Source organism: Tyto alba, unplaced genomic scaffold, assembly GCF_018691265.1.
Source record: "Tyto alba isolate M040663 unplaced genomic scaffold, T.alba_DEE_v4.0 Super-Scaffold_40, whole genome shotgun sequence".
Classification (NCBI taxonomy): Eukaryota; Metazoa; Chordata; class Aves; order Strigiformes; family Tytonidae; genus Tyto; species Tyto alba.
In genome coordinates this window covers 27,942,174-27,968,467 of record NW_024881316.1, presented here as the reverse complement: position 1 = coordinate 27,968,467, position 26,294 = coordinate 27,942,174, and the positions used below count along the sequence as shown (strand labels likewise).

Here is a 26,294-nt window from a genome sequence, read left to right as displayed (position 1 = left end):
TAATGGAAAAGAAGCATCTAAGATTTCATACTCCTACAGGCAAGACTGGAAGTCTGCCTGTATTTAAGAAAAGTTTCTGGTAGTCCTATGGTAGAGCAAAGAATAAACAGTGACTCATAATTTGATGCTCACTTTCCTTTTTGTAGGCTTACAGCACCCTCTGCTATACCCTGACATTTCCAATTTATTCCCTGTAAGGTCAGCAGAGAGGCAGATGCCTGTCTTAGGTTCACTGTTCCCTGGTAGCTTCATGGCTGCCTTCCCCTTCCCTTTGGCTGGACAGGGGACTTTGGTGATCACAGTAGGAGAGCTTTGTTCTTTTCCTGTCTAAGCTACTAAGATTTTGATACATCTATCCCCCATCCAGGTTTCTAAATTAAGTATGTTGGATTACAGCCAGAGGTCATAATCTTTCCTCCTTGCTACAGAGTTTCCCCAGTAGGTAAATTGGACCTCATACCTGACCTCTAAAACCCTTACATGCCAAGCTATACTTAGTTTTTATAAATTATACCTCTAGCATATGTCTCCTCTTAATGATCCACAAACACTAAAACTGTCCATAAAACTGCCACACATTCAATTTGCATCTTGAACATTGTGGCAGCCTTTTCTCAGGCCTTTACTGTGCATTTTTTTTTCTTTTCACATCTGTTCAAGATATTCCTTCAAAGTTATTTTCCCAGTCAATCATTCTGTTCACATCACTCCTCTTTTTGCAGCCCCCATCTTGTCCTTTCTTTTTCAGTCACATCAAAATCTCCACTTCAAAAGACCTTTAGAGCCCATCTCTACATTCTTCATCATCCATTACCTGCTCAATGTTGAACCTGTAGGTGTAAAACAAATTCCAGTCACTAGTTAAATTTTCCAGCAAGCATGTCCATGATTTCTCTCACTCTGCCTTTCTCATTCAAAAGAAGCAATGAAAATTTCTATAGAAATAAGTACTTATTTTTCTTTCTATGCAAAAAAATAGCATGTCTTCCTCATACTTATTCCCAGCTGCATATGTCTGCTCTTATTTATAAATTTGAAGGATACTGACTTAAGGATTTTGAACCAGCTCTTAGCAGGAAAATACCTTGTTATTTCCAGAATATGCAGAATTATCCCAGATAAAAAGCTCAGATGTAGATTTCTGTTGAGTGGACACCTACACTTGGTTAGTTGAATTTCATTCTAAGTATGAATTGAAAAATATAAGTATCTGATTGTTTTACAGAAAGAGCTTTATATAGCTCCAGAAACAGTATAGAGCAGTGACAATGAACAAACAAGTCTTAATTAAATGCCAAACTTACTGAAGGAAAGTGAGAATGAGGACTAAAAAGCTATTATTATAAGAAAAAAAGTTCATTATACTAATTAATACCTGAATCTAAAATATTTTTTTCATATAAATAACATATATATGAATAGCTCAGTCAGTTCATAGGTGAATGTTTGTTTTTGGCTTTCCGCAGTCATCTGTTAATTTAGAAAAGCACAATTTCTAATTAATTTATTTCAAATAAAGAAGATTCACTCCTGAAGAATAAGAATATATTTTTAAAGGATTCAAGAAACAAAATGGAAATGAGTTCTCTATGTTGTATAACACTATTCCCTTAAAATAATTATTTAACAGATAAATTAAATCAAACTACAGAATAAAATTTGATGTTGATTCTTTCCTTTGCAAAAATGAAATGCATCAATTAATGTTTTTAATGCCAGAAAATATAATATATGGCTGGCATGGTTTAGCCCCAGCCATCAATTAAGCACCACATGGCCACTTGTTCATTCTCCCCCCTCAGTGAGACGGGGGAGAGAAGTGGGAAAAAAAAAGATAAAACTCATGGGTTGAGACAAAGACAGTTTAAAAGGACAGAAAAGGAAGGGAAAATAATAATAATAGTAATAACAATAATAACAATCATAATAATAATTATAACAATAGAATATACAAAACAAGTAATGCACAATACAGTTGCTCACCACCCACTGACTAATGCCTGGCCAATCCCCAAACTGCAGTGCCCCCTGACTACCTCCTCCTAGTTCATATACTGGCCATGACATCATATGATATAGAATAGACCTTTGTCACATTTGGGTCAGCTGTCCTGGCTGTGTCCCCTCCCAGTTTTTTGCGCACTCCCAGCCTCCTCTGGCAGGGCAGTATGAGAAGCTGAAAAGTCCTTGACTTAGTACCACTGCCTAGCAACAACTAAAACATCAGTGTGTTATCAACATTGTTCTCATCTTAAATCCATAATGCAGCACTATACCAGCTACTACGAAGACAATTAACTCTATTCCAACCAAAACTAGGACAATTGCAAAGTAAGGTTTATTTCATATTGTCCATCTTTTTATTATGAAGAAAATTGATGTTATATTTCTTTTTTTTCTCTTGAGAACAGTGGGTTCAGTATCTATGAATATGATTTTGATATAGGGGCTCCAGCTGTTTACGTTTTTATTATTTATCTATAGTAGGCCTCATTATATACAGGGTAGTTTCCAAGCACCCATGAAACACTGTTCTTCCTCTAAGAAGTTCACAGCCTATCAGGTTTTGTCCCCACGCTTTCTGTTCCAAAATTTTATAAGCATTTAATTTGTATGCACCTTTCTGTGCTTGAAGGAAATTTTATTTAAGATATTTACTGGGCACTTGGGTTTTACTGAAATTGCTGAAAGATTCCATGACTAATTTTTGGTTTGGGTCAACAGTTTATCTGGGGAACTGAATGAACAGCAGACTTCTCTCAGAGTGCTGGTTTGTTGGCTCTCTTGCATGTGCACTTGTGGTGATGATTAGCTCAGCTGCTCCACTAAGAATATTAAAAAGTAATTATTTCATTTGATACATACTTTTAGGGACATGACCTTACTCAACAGAATACATAAAGGTAAAGCAGTGAGTAAAGTGACATCCCCCTCTCTACCTTTCTGCAGAATTTGGATTAAGACTTGCTTGCTTTATACAGAACCTTTGGGTGTTCAAGTGAGTTTTGCAGGACATGAGAGAAATTCTTTTGTGACCAGTCACTGTTGACAGTCATGGCCCTAGATGAAGTCTAGCTGTATGTACAAGTGTGCATCTATTGAAGTCTAGACAGACAGGGAGACAGTGAGGTATTCAGACCTTTTTGTAGAGTAATGGAATGCATGAGCTATGAGAATTTGCATATGTTAAAGGAAGGCATTTGAGAGTAATCCTTCTCTTATAGCTCTTAAATAAATTCACGACAGGATGCAATACAGCAATATGTTCATTTTTTGACAGTTCACAGAAGTGATTCACAGGGTTTTTTTTTGGTTTTTTTTTTTTTTTTTTTGTAGTCCATGGTTGGCAGTGAAGGTTGGCAAAGAGTCAATGCACAGGTTGCAGTAAAATCTCCTCGTTATGCAGTGTTTGACCTTGCAGAAGGAAAATCATATGTTTTCCGAGTCTTGTCAGCAAACAAGCATGGCGTCAGTGATCCATCTGAAATCACAAAACCTATTCAACCACAAGATACTGTTGGTAAGGCATTAATTGTAAGACATTAATATTAAATACAATTGATATTTTACTAAGTGGATATAGAAATCTCTTATTATCATTAGATTAGTACAATTACAATAATAGTAATTGAATTGATTTATGTTCAAGGATTTAAAAAAGGCCAAGATGCTAAATTTTAGAAACAATGCAAAATTTTCCTAATGATCACAAGTCTCCTTGCTGAGATCAATAATTGTTAAAAAGTTAAATTAATTTTAGTTATTCATTCTTCAGAGTGTTCTACTAGTATGACTTTTCAAAAAATAGACTAATACAAGTTAATCACTAACTTAGATAATTATATTGTCTGGCTCAGGTAATTATATACTACCTAATTTTCTGCAATTTCAGTTAGTTAAGGTAGCCTTTCATTTCTTTCTTAGTGTTCTAAGTTGTAAATTACTGCTGGTGCATAATTCTGCGGCATACAGATGAATAGATTTCAGGGATAGGGGAAGATACATCTACACTTTCAGTGGTAACCTTCCAAATGAAAATGAAGTGTTTATCTTGGGGCCGCACTCAGAAACACAAGTGGAAATTTAGGGAGTGGTTATTCATCTTGTTGTTCAAATATTTGGTTTGCTCTTGAAGTTTTGCAGAGGTCACATATAACAGCCCCATGTATTGACAGCAGTCATCTTAAGAGCACATATCTTTCTAGTACCCTTGCTAGAAATATAAGAAATATTTACAGTATCTGATATACCATAGTTCACTAGACGTTGATAGATATAGCCTTCTTAATGTTTATGATAATTTAAAAAAATACACTCCATCATCTTTAGCTTGACCTGTAACTATACATGATGAAATAAAAACATCTCTTGCTTTTATGTATTCTTCATTTGTTGTCTCATTAATGCATATAAATTATTTAAACCATTCAACATTCCCCAAGGTAGGGGAGAAAAATATTTTATTTATTTTAGTTAGTACAGAAAATATTCTATCCCTTAGGGGTTAACGCAAGATGTTCTGAATAAATCATAGCTATAACTGAAAGCAGAAAGCAGAAGATATTATTTTAAAGAGAAACTGCAGGAGTATTTTCAGAGATAGAGTTCACCACCTGAGCTAAAATGCATCAGACAAGCATGGCTCCTTTTAGTTGCCTGAACATAATGCCATTTGACATTCCTAAGGGTAGCTGAGACAACTTCATGGGGATGGTAATCATCACACAGGAATTATGGCTAGTTTTCTCTCTTGAGCAGAAATTAGAGGATGGATGGGGTATCCTAGGCTATCCAAAATAACACACTATTATGCAATTGAGTGCTAAAAGAGTATTTAGTTTGAGATTAACATCTAAATTTAGGTGTTTCCGTGTAGGCATCTACAGGTGATCTAGATGTCTCTGCTCTCACTATGGCAATTGGATCCTGGAGAATAAGTTGGCAGATGTTGCCATAAATTGTCCCATGGCATCCAGCTCTGGAGTGTCTACATTGGGGAGAGGTGAATATTTTTCAAGACCCTACCAACCAGTGATCAGCAGCTCAGTTTAACCAGCCACACAGACATCTAGTACCTTTTCAAATGCTTTCAGTTGGTCATTTCAGAGGGGTGTAAGTATTCAGTATTTCCTGAGTCATATATGGCAGCTCCATGAAGAAGTCTCAGATGCCCTAAAATGACCCTAAATGAATTTGTTGGGGTAAGTGAATTAAGCCTTAGCTCTTTGACCATAATAGCAGTTTAAGAACATGTGCTTGTAGACACTTACACATAAAGTCCTAAATGTAGGTACCTTTATCTCAAACTGAACCCATTTGATCTTACAGATGTACTGTATAAAATACAATAGTGTTTAAGTATTACTTTATATTTTGAGATTGAAAGACTAAACGAAAAACTTCTGCCTTTCTTTTGTTTCATGCTGCTTGTCTTCATTATGGAAGTGCTGGATGACTCTCTTAACCTATCATGAAGGGTCGATGAGATACTGCCTTAGTTCATTACATTATGAAAACTCAGATAGATACTTTGTAGTGTACAGACTGAGTATTGGCACTTACAAAGATTTTTTTTTTCTCTTTTCATGTAGATCTTGAGGTTGCTGGTTCTATTCATACACATTCAGGGTGTTTAGATCAATATGAACCAACAGTGAACTTTCATTGAATCTAAAGCCAACTGTGTACTATGCTACATTTGGAGAACTGTAGTCAACAGATAGAAAGAAGCTTTATCCACTTCTGCTTGGTGCTGCTGAGGTTGATCTTGGAGTATTGGTTCCAGTTCTGGCTCCCTTAGTCTAGAGAGATGGATGTAGAGGAACTGGAGAGGCCCACAGAATAGCAACCAAGATGGCCAGGAGCCTAGAGGTTGTGACCTGTGAAGAGAGGTGGAGGTAGCTTTTGTAGTTTGGTGACTTACAAAGATGATGGTGCTGAACTGTTCTCAGAAATGTCAGATAACAAAAAGAAAGAGTCGACAACCACAAACTGTAGATTAGTAAATACAGCTTGGACATACACTCTTAGTGAAAAAGGTGCAAGAGTGCAATGCTGGAAGAAGTTGTGAAGGGAAGCTGTGAAATATCCATTGTCAGAAGTTTTCAAGACTTAGACAAACCTGTGACTGACAATCCAGTTTAGTGTTGGTGATAACCCCACTCTCAGTGATAGATTGGACTAGATAACCCCCAGAGATCCCTTCCAACCAATGTTCCTATACTTCTATGAAATCCATCTAGCTAAGTTTAGCTAAACACTTAGTTTTCAAACATATGCTTAAGGTATCCTGAAAAGCTGGCCTTTTGTGAATTGGGATTATCATTAGCTGACTAGAAGGTCGTATTTCTTAATAGTCATATCATACCTCTATGGTTTATGTGCATTTCTTACTGATGTAGTAGTGTTATAGGGACATAAGCTATACATAAACCTCTTACTTGAGAGAGAACATTTTCATATCTGTATGCCTTTATCCACACTAATATTTGCAAATATGTTCTCCTATAACTCACTCCTCAGAAAACCTATATAAAATCAGACAGGTAGGGAGCCTCAAATTTTAGAATAAATTTACTTTAAGTAAACAAATAGAAAAATAGATATATTTATACACATATATGTAGAAGTATCCAGACTTATAGTGAAACATATATACTAAAATATATATCATATAGAAATATTAACATGGTAGGAGAAATCATAGCTGTAGTGATTAAGTATGATAAAAGTATACAGTGTTGCATCTACCTCAGCTTACTTTTGTTTTTATGTATTTTGTAATAGTATGTGTTTTCTCTCTTTTTATTAGCTGTTCCATCTGCACCTGGTCGGGTAGTGGCCACAAGGAACACAAAAACATCAGTTGTAGTTCAATGGGATAAACCAAAACATGAAGAGGATTTATATGGCTACTATATTGACTATTCTGTGGTGGGATCAAATCACTGGGAACCTAGTAACCATAAACCTATTAAATATAACAGGTATTAAAAGTACTTCTGTGTTTTGGAGAGGTTTGAAAACTGTTAGTTTTAAGCCAATTTATATGCTAAGCAATGGTGTTATCATGGAAGGTGAATGCTGCATGAATGTGAAGAAAACCAGTCTGCAGACTCTCAGAGCTAAGACTGCCGGGAAGGCTTTCTCCCCCTCCATCCCCTCATTTTTTTTCTTGTATTTTTTTCCTCCAAAGAGAAGCATCTTTTATCTATTCCATGACTGTATAAAAGCAGGTTTGAGAGACATGATTTTTTATGTCTTGGACATGAGTAAGCATAAAATAAATGCCTTTGTCAAGGTCTGAATTCTGTTATGGGGTAAACAGACCTGATGCACGTATGAGAAGGAGAGGAAACTCAGAAGCTTTCTGACAGTCAATGAATGTCAGGACAAAATGGCAGGCCATGTCTGCTATAAACATGGTGGGGAAAGTGCTTTGGCTGCTGACACTACTGTATGGGAAATCCAAGTGTCCCATCCCCAAAACATCAGGGCTCCCTGACCTGCTACATCTATGGGTAAAGGACAGTAGCTCCTGTTTCTAGTTCCCTTTTCATGATGTTAGTGATTCTTCAAGTAATTGCCTTTGTGACAATTATGCTTACTTTTGTTGTAATCACTCACCAAATGCAAAATTAAAATGTGTAATTTGTATTTTCTTATGGGTGTATATAACAAGCACATCATGGTTTTTAGTGTATTTTGTCAGTTATTCATTAATTTTGAGTGACTTTGCATTCTGCTGAATCCTTTGATCAAGTAGTAAAAGAATTTGATCAAAGTAAAAGCAGACTAAATCTTGGTCAAAGGGATTGGGACAACACAAAAAAAAAAAAAAATTGTTCATATGTGAACGTAGCCTACAATAGGATAGTTCTGACTATTCCGTGTACTACAACAATTACCTAGAACCTCAGATCAAAACTGAAAGCTATTTTTGATAGTGTCTATGAAAAAACAGTGAAAAATATAGTCCCTTCCCAGAATAGATTAGAATTTAACAAGCCAAAGTTCAGAGGGAATATATTATAGTTTATCTGACTCCTACTTGGTAGATCAGCACTAGCAGTTTAATGAGTACTGTGACTTTTGTTCCATAGTCCCATCCAATTGTATTGTACCACATCACATCATTGTATTACAGTTTTCCCTCTTGAAAATATTTTCCTTTGTGAAGCACACATGAAGTTGAGCTTTCTGATTGTTGCCAAGATTTCATGTTACAGCACAGAATTTCTCCTATAAAATATATACTAATATGTGATGCTATTTTTTTTTAACCTAGGTTTGTTGTTCATGGTTTGGAAACTGGAGAGCAATATGTCTTCCGTGTGAAAGCTGTGAATGCTGTAGGATTCAGTGAAAACTCACAGGAGTCAGAGGCTATAACAGTACAGGCAGCCCTTAGTAAGTATAATTATTTGCAACTCAGTTTCTTGTTTCTTGAAAGAGATATATATTTTCAGCAATCAATTTCTTTAGTCTCATTTGCTATAATATATTTTGCAGCCATCAACCACATCCCTTTAGTGACTTTTATGGTTTGGCATGTGGCTGTTCTACAGAAAAGATATTGTTTAAAAAAAAAAATATTCATAATACCTGTTAGAAATATTGGGTCAGATTCACTGTAATGACCAGGTTGCCTTCTGCTCCTCAGCTGTAACAAAGAAACTGTAAATCTTGATTAAGTTAGACAAGTAGCCTCAGGGATGATTTGGAGTAGTACAAATCAGTTTAGCATGACATCATTTAGAAGAGTTTCAGGAAACTCTATTACTGTGTGGCTGAACCAAACAGAAAATTTCCTTTGGCTGCTCCAGGTTGGAGCACAATCTACCTCCTCTGGTACTCTGCAAACAAAATTTCAGTGTAAGAACAATTCATTGTGCAACCTTCAGTGGGACTGATACATTCTGAGTGAAAATCTGGATAACTGTTTAGAACAAACAGTACACAGATCTGGTCTACTATGGTCTAATTTTAATTTCTGCAGAGTTTCAGTTTCATACTGAAAAATTTAAATCAGAACACCTTTTCTCCACCTGAATGGCCTCCACCACTTGGAGATGAAGACTAATAGGCATAGTTGTTGGAAATAATCCTCTAAAAACTTATAATTCAGAATGGCTATTAGAAGATAAATTTGGATGAGATGTTATTGACAAACTTACTCTATTTGATTTTTTTAGGACGAAGTGTGTCTCATATGGGTAGGTGGTGCACAGACACTTTTACACCTATCACCTCTATGTCATAAATGCACTTGCACCTTTTATTTTGTCACTGTGTGTTTTGAAGATGAGGGTTGCATGGGACACGTCACCAAACACGGAGCACATGGATCTTACACATGTTTACGGGATGAGGTTAGCTTTTATCCATTTCAGTAGCCTTAACAGGAATTTAACAGGACTATTTATAGGTGACTTACATTAGCATGGACAGAATCTTTCTGTACTACTATTTTAAGGGCATTTATAGGAATTTGTTACAGTCATTCTTATTTAACAAGAAGTGGTAATAACTGCAAAGGCTATGTTTTATGGCCTCTGAATATAACACCACATTTGAAAAAAAAAAAAGAACACAAAAAGCCAGTTCTGCTGATTACTATCTGTTTTGATGCTGATCACTAGTACATCTTGTGATCAGGGACTGTATTAAGGGCCTCTCCTAACATATTATCTTCTGAATGAGGTAAGTCACATTCTCTCAAGTTAACTGGTAATTCAGCTGAAAACATCAGATGAGCTTTAGGGTCAGGAGCTTAGCTTGTACTGAGTGCAGCACAACAGTGTCAAGAAAGTGGTATCTTCAGGAAAATTTTCATGTATGGATGGCAAATACAAAACAGTGCTTGATATAAAATGTGTTTGTTTGCTAGTAGTAGTGGTGTAAAAAGCTCAGGAAATAGTTTTCTTCATCTCCGGGAAGATGCCTGGTTGACATTCCTGCTTCTGCTTACAGATGGGAGTAAACTCATGCAGGAAACGTCTTTTTCTGCCTCAAAATAGTTTAAGTTAGTGAAAGTCTAAGTATTTTCTATTCCTTTATAGGTAGAAAGCACTCTCAGCCTGAAGCAGGCATATGATATGGTGATAGGAGGGGAAAACCATGAAGAAGATAGATCGAAGTCATATGACTTAATTTCATTCAAGTTCATAGCCTTTTTTTTTTTTTTTTTTTTCTTATTGGGTGATTCTTACAGTATTCCAAAAGTAGTTGAGCAGCTTATTTGCTTCTTAGCAGGAAAAGATCCTCTGATCCATTTCTATCTTCTAGCATAATATTTGGTATGGAGACACTTTTGCTGGCATTACCATTTCCATACCAAAGATCATTTATTCCTTTTTGCTATCTCCTAAGAGCGCACCACATTAGGCAGATGTTTCAAAAGCTTCCATGTTTATGTTTGGAGATAAAATTAATGTTGATTAGCAGCTTTACATTCCTTTGTTACTGATATACAAATGATAACAGTGCGTTGCAAAAACCAAAAGCAATACGAAAAATGCTGAGCAACTTCAACACTACAGTGTTTTAGACTCTGTCCTAACTCTCAGGATGCTTATTTCCTTATAGCTTGTCCATCATATCCTCATGGTATCACACTTCTGAACTGTGATGGTCATTCAATGACCCTTGGCTGGAAAGCACCAAAGTACAGTGGAGGTTCACCAATCCTTGGTTATTATATGGATAAACGGGAAGCTAACCATCAAAACTGGCATGAAGTCAATTCTTCCCTTATTACCCAGACGATTTATACGGTTGGTACATTTAAATCCTTATCTTTCTGGAATTGATTTGTATTATTTCTTTGCTTTTGGCAAGAGTTCTACATTCTTGCAGATAAATTCTTTAAATACTTACTACAACAAAACCAGGCCCTTCCTTTTATATATTTTGTAGTGCAACAAGCCTAAAAACTGGGGTAGAGAATCAGTGCCATCCCCTGATATGAAATTCTAAGACCAATAATGCCATTCAGATGAGGAAATTTTTGAGGAAAAAGGTACGAAGCACATTTTTCACAAAAACCAAGATGAGCTCTAAAGTGCTTCAGAAACTATATTCATTAATGAGTGCTAGACGTACCACCACTGTAATAACATGCAGAGAAAGGATGGAAGCATTTAGTAGTACAGATGACCATTCTGTCTGTAGAACTGAAGACTTGTAAATGAAATGGAGATGGGCTTCAGAACAAATGTAACTGTCACTGTTCTTACTCTCAAAATCTGCCTTTGGCTAGAAAGGGAAGTATATTAATAAACCTAGCATTATGCCTCATTGCCTCCTTTCCAGAGTACCAGAGCAATGATTTTAGTTTTGAAATAAATTACTTCTGGTTGTGCTTACAATGTATTTGATGTTTCTTAAAAGAGTAAAATTTTGACATGAACTTCCATGAAGAAAGGTTAGGAAGATAGGATACAACAAGTAATTAATCAATCTGCTGTGTGTTAAATTAAGTTGAACACTCAGATTTTATTTCCAAATAAAATTCTTAAAATTATTTCCATAAGTCAACAACCTTCCTATAAATCTTGGGACAGAAGTAAGTCTTTAGCATATAGTTGACACTAAAGTAGAAAATAGTGCTGCAGATGAGCTTAGGAAGAATGTTTCATGCATAGAAGGTTGCTGGCAATACTTAGGTGTATGTATGCTTGTGAGTGACTTTAAAACTGGTATCTCTGACATAGAGATGGAGCATGGATGTTGAGAAGTAAAAAAAGGCAGGTAGGATAGGCATGAAAGGGAAATACTAAGAAATGCTTTCCAGATATTTTAATTTTAAAATTAATTTGTAAACAAATGAGTAATATAAACTAAGGGAAACCATTCAGAGTTTAATTAGTTGGATATTTAAGTCTTAGTCCTGCCAGCAACTGTATTTGTGCCTGAAGATGCATCTTCATACATTAGTTTGAATGACTGGAATCTGAAATACCTATGGGAAATAAAAGCAAGACAGCTTTTAGTAGCACAGAATATTTTATGACATACTACAAACAGAGAAGGCCCCAAGATATACAGTATAGCACCAGGAAATCACTAAAGGTTTAACCCTCTCTGATTAAATAATTCTATGGGAACTCCACAAATATTCTTTCCCTTAATAACGTGGGATTTCAAAACCATTTTCACGGGCTAGGCTGTTACTCTCTCTTGTGAATCACATTATATAGCTCTCTATCTTCAGGAAATTCTGTCTAAATTGTATTAGTGCCTGATTTTTCCTAGCTTATGTTCTTTGCTTTGGTCTTGTATTTGATGCTACTCTATCATGTTTGTTACCATCTGACCACATGTTTGTTACCATTAAAAAAATCACACAAAAATCATTTTTTTATCTCACATTTTCCTAAAGAATATAGTTATAGCTTATTTATTCATGACAATCTAAAGTTGTTCAGTATCTCCACTAGAAGTACTACCCTCAGCTGCCTTTTTCTATTGAGACATATGATTAAATATAACTTTAGGAAAATTATGCAGGGACTGAGGTGTAGAAGACTTACTTACTGTATTTAGGTGGTCTGGAAGAGGAAGGATGGAAGAGGGCTGCTACCATGAGGCACTCAGGTTGTCAAGAAGCTCATGCCAATCTAAAAAGATTGCATACCTTGACCTCAAAATCTGAGATGGTGATGTGGTGATGGACTCATTAGATAGGTCAGGGTTCATTTACCAGGGACATTTGCAAAGGCACAGCATAGATTCTGGTCATCTCCTTTCCAGTGCTTACTTCCTCACTTTGTAATGGTGTCATGGTTAATGTTCAGAGGGCAACTGAGCACCACACAGCCCCTAACTTGCCGGGCAAAAGGTAGACTCGTTAGGGGAAGAAAAAAGAATATAAATTTAATACAGACACTAACACCACCATTTAGCAGACAAAGTAGGACAGTGAGAAACATTATCTCTTGAAAACACCTCTGCCCACCCCTCCCTTCTTCCCAGGCTCAGGTTTGCTCCCGATATCTCTACATCCTTCCCCGGCAGTGCAGGGGGCAGAGAATGGGTGGTGCAGTCAGTGCTGCTGCTTCTTCCACCTTAGGGCAAGGAGAAACTTCTGGAACTTCTTCCCCCTGATCCAGTGTGGTGTCCCTTTCAGAGGAGACAGTCATCCACAAACTTTCTCTGACTTGAGTCCTTCCCACTGGCCACAGCATTTCCACAGCTGCTCTGGTGTGAACACCAACTTTCTCCAGCTTGAGTCCCTCTCACACGATACAGCCCTTCCTGAGCTTCTCCAGTGTGGGACACCCCTGAGTGTTGCAGTCCTCCCAGTGCTGAACTACAACAGTGGGGGCTGCTTATTCCCACAGGATCCTGGCCTCCTTTGTGCACAATCACCTGCAATGGTATGGGGTCCCCCACATATCTTATATCAGTGTCTGCTCCATCGTAGACCTCCCTGGGTGGCAGTGTGGGGGCTGCCCTGTCATCTCACCACAAGATACCGGGGGATCTCTGCTCTGGTGCACCTCCCCCCCTTTCTTCCTCTGTTGTTCCACTGACCTTTGTGTTCACACAGATGTTGCAACTCCTCCTCACAACCCTAGCTCCTCATCCTAGGTCCATTCTTAAATATGTTATTGTAAAAACACAGCTAATTGGCTTTACCTTCGTGCAGAGGTGGGTCTGACATGGATCTGGGGGGAGCTTTGAGAAGCTTCTTATAGGGGGCAACCAGTGTAACCCCCTCCCCCACTACCAAAATCCTCGCCACTCACTCAAACACAGGACAAACGGTAGGTAATGTTAAGAGAAAGATATATAAAAGCTAGAAAAAATTACCAAAAGAATCGTTCCAAGAGTTATATCAACACAGTGCAGAACTAATTGGATTAGTTTTTCTTTAGTTTCCTGCTGCTTTCCTTTCTTCCTTGGTCAGTCTATTATGATCTCCTTAGACCAAAACACCATTTAAAGTCTTTCTTAAGCAAATAGTTTATTAAAAGACATTCATAAGCAATGCAAGAAAGTATTTTAGGTTACGACACTCACTCATAAGTATCTATTAGTGGTCATTCATTGAGTGGGCTCCCTGGACCTTTGCCCTAACCTTTTAGAGACTCTCATGACAATATTGAGTGCTGTTATTCCTAGGATGGAGTGGATGAAACATGAGCATACAGTGTAGATCTCTGCAGTATGTTTGGTTTAAGAGTAAAATCTTCAAGTTTGATTCTTCCAGTACTCCACTACAGCAGTAAGACCCAATAATTAATTAACAAATGTTTATTTTTAAGTATTTAATTTAAAAGATTATACATAATGGTTTTTAATATACTGAATTGTTTTTTCAAAAAAGGTAGAGGATTTGACAGAAGATGCCTTCTATGAATTCAAAGTTGCTGCTGCAAATCTGGTTGGAATAGGTCAATATTCAGATCCCAGTGAGCATTTTAAGTGTAAAGCCTGGACTATGCCAGAACCTGGTAAGTCTACTAGTTCCTCATGAATTTCAAGTCAGTATAAAATCCTTAACACACAGTCAGTTTAATGTTTCAGCCAAACTCTGCTGGATGTCTTTTGGTTAATTTCTACCATATTACCTGTTGAGATTGACATTGCTTCTGAGATCTCCTTGTAAAAGCTACCTCCATCTTCCCACTGATGACATTGAATGTCCTGGGAAGTGGGTGACCTTTACTTAGTTTGCTGAGTGTCTCTTTCTGTCACTGCCCACATCCACTTAGAGCAGAAAGTCTTCAGCCCCAGTCTATCCTCTATCAGCTCTTCACCCCCTGTCCTACAAGCCCTACAAGCTCCACTTCACACTCACCACTTATACAATAATATAGGCATCTCTGCACCATATTTTCAGTCTGTTAAGAATATTGCTGGAGTTTCAGACTCCAAAACTATGTTTTTTGGTCTTAAATAAGACACAACATGGGCCTGTTTCTTAACATAGAGGCAAGTAGCACAGTGTAGCTCACACTTTACAGCTAAATTCTCCCAGTCTCATCTATTGTGCTCTTGTTGATGTGTTTCCCATAGATTTTACGTAGGTGTTACATGAGAGATTATTATTTGCCAGGTGATAGAACAAATGTGCTGACAAACATACAGTAGGAATGACTGTGTGTTAGTACTCAAACCTGTGTTTAGGTTGTCTGTAGTTTAGCAGTGTAGATGTAGCTGAAGACTGTTAATTGCAATGCTAACTCTGGAAAAAGTTAAATAAGTATTGTGAATTCAGGACTCCCAGCAAAAGAAAGATAAACTTTAGTTTAGCTCAAGTGAGCATCCAAATTTGTGCCTAAATGTTACACATCTAGGGAACTGGTTCCCCTCAGTAATGCTTGAGTTCTGTAAAAACACTATGAGAGAGTTTTTGAAGGCCCATTCTGCTTATTTTATAAGACACTCACTCATACCAAGCAACACTTTTGCTGAAGCTATTTCTTATATCTGGTACTGATTTGCCTAAACAAGGCATGTCACAGTACAGCCCATAATAAAAACATAGACACCTACCATTGTAATATATTTCTACCTTCTTTTCCCCAAAATTCTGTGAAATACTGCTGTGTTGTTAAATTGAAATCTATTTATGACATTGAGCTTTGGTATGCGATTAGGGATCCATTCTAACACTTGTTTATGCCATCAGGAGCTGTCTAACACCTATACACATCTGTTTCATGCCTAAATGTTCATGCAGTTATTTCTGCAGTAAATAAAAAAAATATCCAATCCCTAAATCTTATTTTGTAAAACTATTAGAATTTTTAGTTGATTTCAAAAAAGCATAATTAACATAAGGCAGCAGCAAAATTTTTTTTTTCTATGCTATACATAAAAAGTAATTCTTGCCTGAAAGAAGAAACATTTCAGTTAGATCAAGGAATCATTTACTAGGAAAGACTCTCAAATGCGATCTCATTTAACTGTTTGCCCCATGCAGGACCAGCTATACCTATCTCGTTGACAGAGCCTTGTCTAATTCTACCTGTGAAAAAGTCCAGGTTCTTTGGACAGGATCTATTCTTAATCTTATTATGCTTCCAGTTTTAAGTTTTTGTATTATTCCTGATTCTTTCTTCCTACAATTTAAACCTGTTTGCTTCTTGTCCTGTCCACCAAAGACATGAAGAAGAGATTATTCTTTTCCTATTTGCAACAGCTTTTCTATGTTTCAAGAATTTATTAGACCCCTAAATTTCCCCTTCAGCTGACAAAATCCAGTTCATGCAACCTTCCCCATAGATCATGTATTCTTTATCTCTAAATAAACAATTTTGGTTTTACTTTGAATTTTTTCTAGTTGCTTCATGTCTTTCTTGAATGGCAGCACACAAACTGGAGACATTATTTTAAGGAAAGATTTTTCAGTGCTGAGCAGAGAGATGGTAATTCCACACCTCCTACAATTATTTGCCTGCTTACAAATCCCCTTCTTTTTCTCTTTTTAAAAGAACATTGCATTGTTATGCTAAATTCCGAGTTTACTTCTTAATGCCCAGATTATTTTCTGAAATGCTGCTTGCCAGAGAGTTGTTCTTCATCTCCAGCTAAATTCTTCTGAGTTCATAAATCTTATATTCTGGATTTAATGACATGGCAAATCTGTCAATAACAAAATGTTTAATCTCCTGACCTTAAATCCCTTTGTGTTAATTACATTTCCTTATTATCTTGTAATATTTAGTATAAATGTCTCATCAGTGGAACAATTAATTTCCTTAAAGAAAGGATTTGTGATTTATACTCCACACTGTTTTCAGAATGTCAGTGAAATTGCCTACTGTGTAAACAAGTGAATACTATCCTTCATTTTAAATGATATATAAAGAAATAAAATAAAAAGCACTTTCAGGAAATGAAGAGAGTGAAATTTCCATTTTCATAATGAACAATCTGACCTTTCTACTCTTTGGCTGATTACATTGTTCTCATAATGAAACTAGTTGAACAGAGAGTTATTGCATTCTTCCTGCTTAAAAAAAACACCAAAACCAAACAACTCCTTCATCCCCCCCAAATCTCCAAACCTGTTAAAACATTTCATAAGACTTTTTTAGAATAAGTTTTTAAACAATGACTTAGAAATAATGAAAAGTAATAATTGAGATCTGAAACTGAGAGAAAGAGGTTGACCCTCTTCCCTGACTTACTAAAGATACTGAAGACTAATGTAATGTGACTGCAATATATTCCCAGTGTCAACGAAATATTCTTCCAACTTTTGATATGAAAAGGAGGTCTCCTTAGAAAGGTCAAAACCCCTTGCAGGATTTCCAGCATGAGAGATAGATTCCTTGCCCAGAGCCCATAATTATTTCATCCTTCTGCAGAACTCTACTCTTATGTATCTCTGTAAGCCTCTGTATGTTAGAGATGATAGCTAATGAATTATTTTAAATTGATTTTAAAAAAATGAAACATCTGTGGTCTTAGAATCCTCACAATAGAACATCATTACACATTTTCTTCTACTAACTTCACATTTCTAGCAGGTGCATCTGCCAGTGGAATTTTAATTATCTGTGGTTATATAGACATTTAGGTTGGGATTTTTAAAGAGCTCTGAGAGAAGGCTTTGAAATCCTTGAAAACTGCAGTCTTTCTATGAGAAATCTAGTATATATCTTCATAAGGTTTGCAACAAGTACTTACATGTTTATTTTCTGAAGGGCTTATATCCACTATGGAGAAACAGCTTTCTACTGGTTTTTTTTTGTTTTTTTTTTTTTTGTTTTTTTTTGTTTGTTTGTTTTTTTTTTGTGTTTTTTTTTTTTTTCTTCTGTACATTTGCTGAATATCATCCTTTACAAGTTTCATGTTCATTCATCACTGGTTAACATCATGCAGGCTGGAATAGCAATCAATCAGTTCTATTTGAAAGGTTTTTCTACTCTTCTCTATTTTAAATGGTGAGACATGTTGTAGGAAAAGTAGCATCTTGAATTTGGCCAAAATTACAACACTGAGAAAATCCCTAAATCTCAGGTACTTTCAGGTTTCCTTACTCTAAATTTGGATGACAAGTAACAAGCTTCCAGCTGCATAATTTGGCTGAATATCAGTATTCTGTCATGGATATTTTCACCATGTTAGGAAACTGGTATGTTTATGCCATTATAGTCTACTGGTATAAATAAATATCAAGAGTATAGTAAAAAATAAATGCTACAAGTTAAACAGAATGTCACTAGAACAGTTAAGCGAAGGAGAAGGAAAGTATAGTAGGGAGAACATAAGTTGATAGCTTCAAAAGTATTAACCCACTTACACATAGACCATCAGTTTTTGGTGTAAATAGTTCTAACAGATATCCTCTTGGGAAGTTCTTCTTGGCTATTGTTATCCACCTCACAATGAAAAATTCTTCTCTCAGGGACTAAGAAGCCTGATCCAAAGTCCAGTGGTGCCAGTGGGGTTTGGGTTGGTCTGAATGATCATGGTTCACATATACCAACAAAAACCAAAAATCCTGATGCTAAACTATGAACTTGAGTCTGGCTCAGTGAAGTAACTTTGATGGGGGGCTAGTGAATTAAATAATAGACAAGAAACCTCTGTTGCTTGGTGGAAAATTTTAAACTGCACAGATTTTTTACAGTAATAACTTTCCCTTAAAATGGAGTTACTGAGATCTAGCTAGGAATGCATGATTCAGAATACTAATGTTACTTGCTGCATAAAGCAGGTATTGTTGTATACAGCCATGAGGGGAAAATGACCTAAATACCACATATACTGGGTTTATTGTAAAAGATGAGATTTTTGAAAGCAAACACAGTCAAGACAAAATTTAAGTGGTGCATTTCATCCTCTGCAGGGCTGGTTTGCAAAACTTTATTATACTGAAGTGAACTTGAAGTATTTTAAATGTTTTAGGTCCTGCCTATGATCTCACGGTTTGTGAAGTTAGAAATACATCACTGGTTCTTCTGTGGAAAGCTCCTGTGTATGAAGGCAAAAGCCCTATTACTGGGTATTTAGTGGACTATAAGGAAGTAGATACAGAAGACTGGATCACTGCTAATGAAAAACCTACTTCAAAGCGCTATTTTAAGGTAACATTTACATTAGTTAGTGCTAATTCAAAACTGAGTTCTAAAAACATCTTTGAGTACAATGAAGATTTGTATTTGATATTGGGCTTCTGCTAACATCTTCATATAAGTAAACAAAAGAGTTCAGATTGTTTTTTAAATTGGCTTTGCTCTGTATCTTGTTCAAGGTCACTGATTTACATGAGGGTCATACCTATGTTTTCAAAGTTCGTGCAGTGAATGATGCTGGGGTAGGCAAATCATCTGAGATATCTGAACCAGTGCTTGTAGAGGCACGGCCAGGTAATGAACTACTTTATCTCCTCTGCTTCTAAAATACTGAAATACCTAGAAGTTAATTTAATCAATCTGATATGATATTATAGCACAAATAAGTATTTAAAGACTTAAGAAGCTCTTATCCTTAAAACTTAAAGAAGAATTCATGTGAATACAGGGGTGTTGTAAAGACTTTTTGCTTTACTTACTGCAGGAAATATTTGATAATCAGTTATTTTAGTCTTTATTCTCATAAACAAAGGTGCTACTTGCTGTGAGTGAAAAGAAGTATGACAACACATTTATTAAAAATTTAAGAGTGATAATAAAATTAATTTACTTAAGATGTTCATATTTTCTCATATTCGGTATAATTTTATGCATTTATTTCTCAAGCATTTATTATCTTTAATATTTTTTGTGTGTAGAGTAAGAATCGTGCTAGTATGTGATGATGAGTCAGCATATGATGTAAACATGTTTCAAGATCTGCAAGTAAGATCACTATCTGTTAGTGAAGATGGACAAAATTTGCATGGGCTTTAATAATTTCTGAGTTGCAGCTCGAAAGAAAAATGCAGCCTTGACATTTGAGTTGATGTCTTTTTCAGGAACAAAAGAAATCTTTTCAGGTGTGGATGATGAGGGTAATATTTATCTGGCTTTTGAGTGCAAAGAAGCTACAGATGCATCTCATTTTGCATGGGGTAAATCGTATGAGGAGATTGATGATTCTGATAAGTTTAAGATTGAAACAGAAGGAAATCAGTAAGTCATGCCAATCTATCACATTATTAGAAGTTTGTCCTGTTAAAAATCTCAGTAACATGAGAAACCATGCTAATTATAACCTTCTTTGTTGATGATTTTAGTTCTAAGCTGTACTTCAAAAATCCTGATAAATCAGATTTGGGAACCTATTCTGTCTCAGTTAGTGACACAGATGGGGTTTCATCCAGCTTCATTATGGATGATGAAGGTAAGGCCCTTACCATCTCAAGTCTTTCTTCATTTTATCACCTCAGCTGCACTAAAAATTGTCCAAGAAAACAAACAAACAAACAAACAAACAACCCACAGCTCTCACATTCTTTCATATGCATTAAGGAAAAAGAAAAAAAGAACACACAACAGGCTTTAAGTGATCACGTATTTTTCTTATTAACACAATAATGAAAGCTGAGATAATGGAAAGCAATATTTTCTTAAAAAAAGATGAATATGCCCGATTAGGATTATTTTCTTTATTCTGGGGCAATAATGCTATTTGCGAATATCGGTTACACTTTCAGTTAAATGTCTGAAAATGTTGCTTTTTTTCACCATTTTCTGAGTCTCTTTCTCTAGTATATGACTTTTGCTGTGCTTTGACTTTATGGACTTTCATATCTTATAATAATTGGTTCTCTGTTAGAAGTAAAGCTACCATCAAATCTCTGCTTACCAAGGAGCCTAACATAGATACAGACCTTGAGGCTCTATGGCTCCATATAACTAAGTTGCAGAGAATTAGTGAGAAGAATGTGAGAAGAAGGATGTTGCTTTAACAAGATATGAATACATTGGGTTAAATTATCCTTTGGTTTAAACTTAGATTAGTTTTGTTTTATTTCATTGTAGCTAATTTGTTTCATTTGAGTTGCAATGAATTTGCTTCAGTCTGACTTCAGTTTACCATTGGGAGGTGCTGGGGTGAACGGGAATGTGGGGGACCTCACTATTTTTAAAAGCACAAAAATTACTTTGGTGCTTTCCCAGTCCACAGGCGTTAATTGCCGTATGCTTAAACATGAAAATCCCTCTACTTACCTTCTTTCTAAGTCATTTAAGGAGAGGAGATGAGACTGAGTGTGAGTCTGACATTAGACAGGACTTTTATCACAGTGCAAACCTCATCAAACTTCCCATTCAAAGTATGAGAAGAAATTCATGTGCAGCCACAAAAAATATAGCTCTCCAGGATATGGGTGATTTATGTAGACACATAGTCATTACCAATACCCACTTCTTTTAGGGAAGCTAAAGTTGTAACATTTATAATTTTCCAGTGAATACTGTAGGAAAAGGCAGATAAGCATTTGATCATGAGAACTTCCCTTCGGCTTAGTTTTGAAGCATCAGTCTGAAACCTGTCTGAAGCGATTGTCACCATCAGTTCTACCTTCGAAGATTTTTCTGTAGAATAATAGCACTGAAGGTGTTTCCCTTCGCACACTTAGCCTGTGTCTTCCCTGGTCATATCTGTCACTCAGAATTACATTTTTATTTGTACTGGATCCCTGCACAAGTGTCAAATTTTGTATTTTAACCCTGAAAACCATTATTTCACCACTCATTTACTTCCTCAAATGCTATAAATTCTCCTGTAATTTTGCTAAATCCTCAACCATGCCATAAATCCTTGCTAATTTCCTCTGGTCTTTATGTTATCTGTAAATTTGAAATTGGCAATAATGTTAATCTTCCAAATCTTTATTAGTAATGAATATGATAAATAGGGTTAGTATGAAAATCTAACCAAGTGATTTCTAGGCTCTCATGCAGCCTTCATGAGGATTTAGTGAACAGAACTTTCTGTACCTTTTTCAGACTAACCTGCACTCAATCTTGTTTCCTGCCACAGTAAAACAAGCTTTTCAGGTACAGTGTCAGAAAGAGTCAGAAGATAAAGGAAACTTGTATACTACTTAGAAGCTATTGTCCCCCATCTTTTGTTTAAATCCTATAGAGAGTTTAAAATAGATTTTGTCCCTTGCTTAGATTCCTTTGAGTAAGACAGTGTGCATGAAAATGCCTGAAATAAGAACACTCACTAAATCCATGTATCAGAACTTTAAGTTTCTTAATTCTTATTTTTTAGTCATCATTTTCTGAAGAGAGTAGGTTATTTCACATATAAGACTTAAGGAGACTATCTGATGATGTTGATATGCACCTTCTTTGACACTTGTTTTCTGGCTATATTTTTGAGAATAAATTAAAACATGAATATTATTCTTAATTTCAGAGCTTGAACGTTTGATGGCATTAAGCAATGAAATAAAGAATCCAAGTAAGTTGAAGATCTGAATCTATACTGATACTTCTAGAGGAAATATAATTACATACTAATGTCTGGAGTTCCAAAAGGGTTCTTCATGAGAGAACAGCAGCTTAATTATCATGGAAAAATTTGCTTCCTTGTCTTTCCATTCATTTAGAAGAATATTAGTTTGCATTGAATAAAATCATCATTGCTTAAGTCTTTTTAACTTTGACAGTAGACTATAGGTTGCTGCTAGCCAATTCCTTAAATAATGTGCAAACTGTAAATGTGCATTCTATAAATAATAGAGAAATACTAATATTTTACTACAATAGTCCTTTTTTTTTTCACAAGGATTCATGCATTATTGACTTCTGATTGCTTTTTTTTCTGCAGCAATACCTCTGAAATCAGAATTAGCTTATGAGGTTCTTGAGAAAGGAGAAGTTCGTTTCTGGATTCAGGCTGAAAGCTTATCCCCAGATTCTACCTTCAGATTTGTTATTAATGATAAAGAAGTTGAAAACAGCGATGTAAGTACATATTGAGTGATTTCATTTAATAAACCTTTATGCGTTAATAGGTATTCTATTTTTATAGTTGTTTAAAAACATGTTAATGAGGTCTGATAATACCTGAAAGAAATGACAATCTTTAACTTGAATTTTTTTTGCAATATAGAATTCCTGTTGCAGAGTGAGCCTGTTTGAACCAAAAAAAGAGAGCAAAGTTTAACCCTCAGAAGTCCATATACATTTTGGGTAGCTAGATGGCCAACAGGCAAAGACTAGGAGAAATTAGACATAGTATTAAACACATCTGATTAAAAGTAGTGCACAAATATTTTAGGAAAATAGTTCAAGACAAAAAAGCTTCTTCAAGTACAGATTTGGACTCCAAACCAGAAAGACATGTTGTTCCCAGATGCCCTTTGAGGCTACTGTTACTAGTTTTACATATAATGTGGGAGGCACTTGACAATGCAACAAAGGTCATAGATATAAAGCTTTTAGATGGTGTCACTTTCTATTTTTTTTTTTTTTTTAATTTTGCCCTAGACACTAAATGGGCATTGAATGGCTACATGGAGATGAAAAGGCAGGCCACCAACTTCCTGCATTTTTATAGCTCTAGGAATACCTTTCATAGAAAGGGACACAAAAAACTAATCAGGCTCGACTGAAAAGAAAGCAAGGTCACACCTTTGCAGGTCTGGAGTATAGTTCATCTACTGGACATGAAGCAGAGTACTGGAAATATCTTTTCCTGTGAGGAATCCACCTCCAGTGCAGCTGTTGGAAAGGTTCCTTTTATTCCTGAGGCTGCAAAGCCTGATTTTGACCAGAGAAGCTTATCAGCATTTTTATACCATAGAAAAGCAAAGAGCATTTACTTTAATTAGATATTGACAAGTAGAAGAAAAAATGTTGCTGAGTAAAATACATCTCTGTTTTTTTTATTTCTCTTACTTTAAGAAGTAATAAACTGTAGCACTAAAAACCTGAATATTAGTGACTAGGATGTATTGAAATGACAATATTCTGTCTTGGCAATGTTAGTGGAACAGAACAAGCTATTTTTAGTTTGCATATGTTTTGGAAGTGTTGACATCAGAGAGAGTCTTGAAGTGGAGCTGCATTATTTCACCTCTTTAATTAGTAAGCCACAGGTGACATTTACGTTTGGAGACTGATGATATTTTTGTGGAAAGTCACATAAAAGCCTAGTATTTATGGTGCCCATAAAATCATTGAACTTCATCTTGCTGGATAATGGCAATAGTTAGAAGCCTAATTACACTCTAAAACCTGCCTGGAGACTGGGCTACAGTCACTGAACATGTTCAATAGACCGTTATGCTGGTGAATTGTAGTCTGATTCTTGACATTGGCTGAAGTGATAAATTTCTCCCTCTAGGTCCTAACAGGGAATGGTTTCAGTAAGATTTCAAAATAATCTGAGAATGGAATTAACAGGGACCCATTTAATCACCTGTCATTTTAATACTTTAATCTTTTCCTTTACTCAAAAGTAAGAAATAAAAAAATAATAATCTGGGAGTGTGATAAAGGATCAGATTAAAATATACATCTTTCTCTTCTTTTTCTGCTTCTGGAAAATCTCAGTTTAACATTAATTGTGAGAACTCATGAAACAAATACAAGTGTTGTCCTCTGTGGGCAAGAGACTGTGCGTGAGAATTTGATTTTGCACGCTTTTGATAGTTTGGTGAAGTTTATAGCTTCTCTTTTTAACCTACCTGGCCTATCTCCTCAACTCTTACAGATGAACTCTTACATAAGTAATTTTTCTACTTAATTTCCTGATAATTAAATTTTGTCTTATTCTTTGACATTACATCTTTGAAGCATATATAAGAAAGTACATATCCAAATTATATGAGCATTTTCCTCTCGTATTTTATATGAATGTTATAAATCAGTCTCTTCCCTTTAAGTAATTTATTTAATAAATTGTTATACTAATCAATATCTTAGCTACTTTTTGTTAACTCCATTATCTTCCCTCTTTCTTCATTCTTCAGTTACCCCATTAAGATTACTAGTACTACTATGGGTACAAGTTACTCCCTGGGAGATTCCAATTGTACACAAGAGGAAAATTTTTCACAATGAGAACAATCAGCCATTGCAATAATCTCCCCAGGGAAGTGCTGGAATTCCCAACACTTGACACTTTTAAGATTCAGCTGGAGAAGGTGCTGGGCCATCTTATCTAGATCATGCTTTTGTCAAGAAAGGTTGGACCAGATGATCCTTGAAGTCCCTTCCAACCTGGTCCCTTCAAACCTGATTTTATGATTTTTTGTACATTTGAAAGTACCAGTAATGAATGCTAAACATCTTGACTATGTCTTCACTATTCTTCCAGGCTTGTTGTCCATACAGCAGAGAATCTGTTCTTGAGGCTAGCCAGGAGGTGTCCCTCAAAGCTGAAGCAGATATATCTGTGGGGTCATTCCTACCAATTTTGGATCAGTACTTAAATGTTCTTCCAATTAAGGCAGCGGTCCCAGACAGTTTAATAAGTGGTATTTTTGCTAGCTTTCTTTTTCCTTCGTTCTTTCTTCTTATTTCTTAAGCTTTAGCGATCTGTGGGTTTAGGTACCTTTCTCTAGTTTTGGAGTCTAATAAAAAGGTTAATCTAAACATTCTCTTTGTAACGCATTGTGTCTATTAACAGTAACAGGGTCAATAATTACCGTATAAAAATCCTTCTAGATGATAATATTTACATTTCTGTCCCATCATGAATAGAACAGTTAGTGTGTAATAACCTTGGCAACACTGGTTACCTAAACTTCTTCACCAAGTAACTTTGGTGGATTATTTTTACTTTGCTTTAGGAATTTGTTAGTTAAGATTCAAACAACATCATTGTTAGTGGGACACACAGTCCTCATGGTTGCTACTCACCGAATGAAAGAGGATATTACTTAGTTAAAGGTGGTTGTATCTAAAATAATACCTGCAAATTCAAAACACATATTTTGCAAATATTGTCCAATATTTGCTTACAATTTTCTGTCTCCTTGACGATGCCTGCCAATAATTTATCTTTCTGGAATACTTAATAGAAAGCAAACACAAAAAGGACACAAACAGTGAAAAGCATATTTAACTTTGAATTCAAGTCAATATTTGGTATTTTTGGTATTCTGTGAGCACTTTAGGTAACTAGAAGTTTTGACAGAATTCTAATTCTCTTTTGCTGGAATTGGTTGATCTTTTTAGTTTCCAGAAACTTTGTTGGTTTTGCACAAGTTAGTGTTCTCATGATCTTGCACCTTAGTGTTCTTTAAAAAAAATACTTAACATTAGATGAGCAAATCATTATACTCTTCCTAAATAAACTTTTTTAGTAAAAAAATAAGATCCAGTATTGAGCTGCCACATATGTCTCAGAGGTATTTTGTAGTGATGACTTTTTGGGTTTGTTGT

The 26,294-nt window shown here is 35.7% G+C and overlaps 1 protein-coding gene across 1 annotated transcript in view; it reads left to right on the top strand.

Moving 5' to 3' along the window:
* Nucleotides 1-26,294, top strand: part of MYOM2 (myomesin 2) — an 81,226-nt gene that overhangs the window by 34,494 nt on the left and 20,438 nt on the right. Inside the window, exons 15-25 of the mRNA XM_009968107.3 lie at nt 3,337-3,520; nt 6,812-6,986; nt 8,288-8,409; nt 10,588-10,775; nt 14,333-14,459; nt 18,871-19,049; nt 19,217-19,331; nt 19,919-20,075; nt 20,180-20,286; nt 22,315-22,359; nt 22,729-22,865. Of these exons, the coding sequence (XP_009966409.2) occupies nt 3,337-3,520; nt 6,812-6,986; nt 8,288-8,409; nt 10,588-10,775; nt 14,333-14,459; nt 18,871-19,049; nt 19,217-19,331; nt 19,919-20,075; nt 20,180-20,286; nt 22,315-22,359; nt 22,729-22,865 (1,536 nt within the window). The remainder of the gene's footprint in view (nt 1-3,336; nt 3,521-6,811; nt 6,987-8,287; nt 8,410-10,587; nt 10,776-14,332; nt 14,460-18,870; nt 19,050-19,216; nt 19,332-19,918; nt 20,076-20,179; nt 20,287-22,314; nt 22,360-22,728; nt 22,866-26,294) is intronic.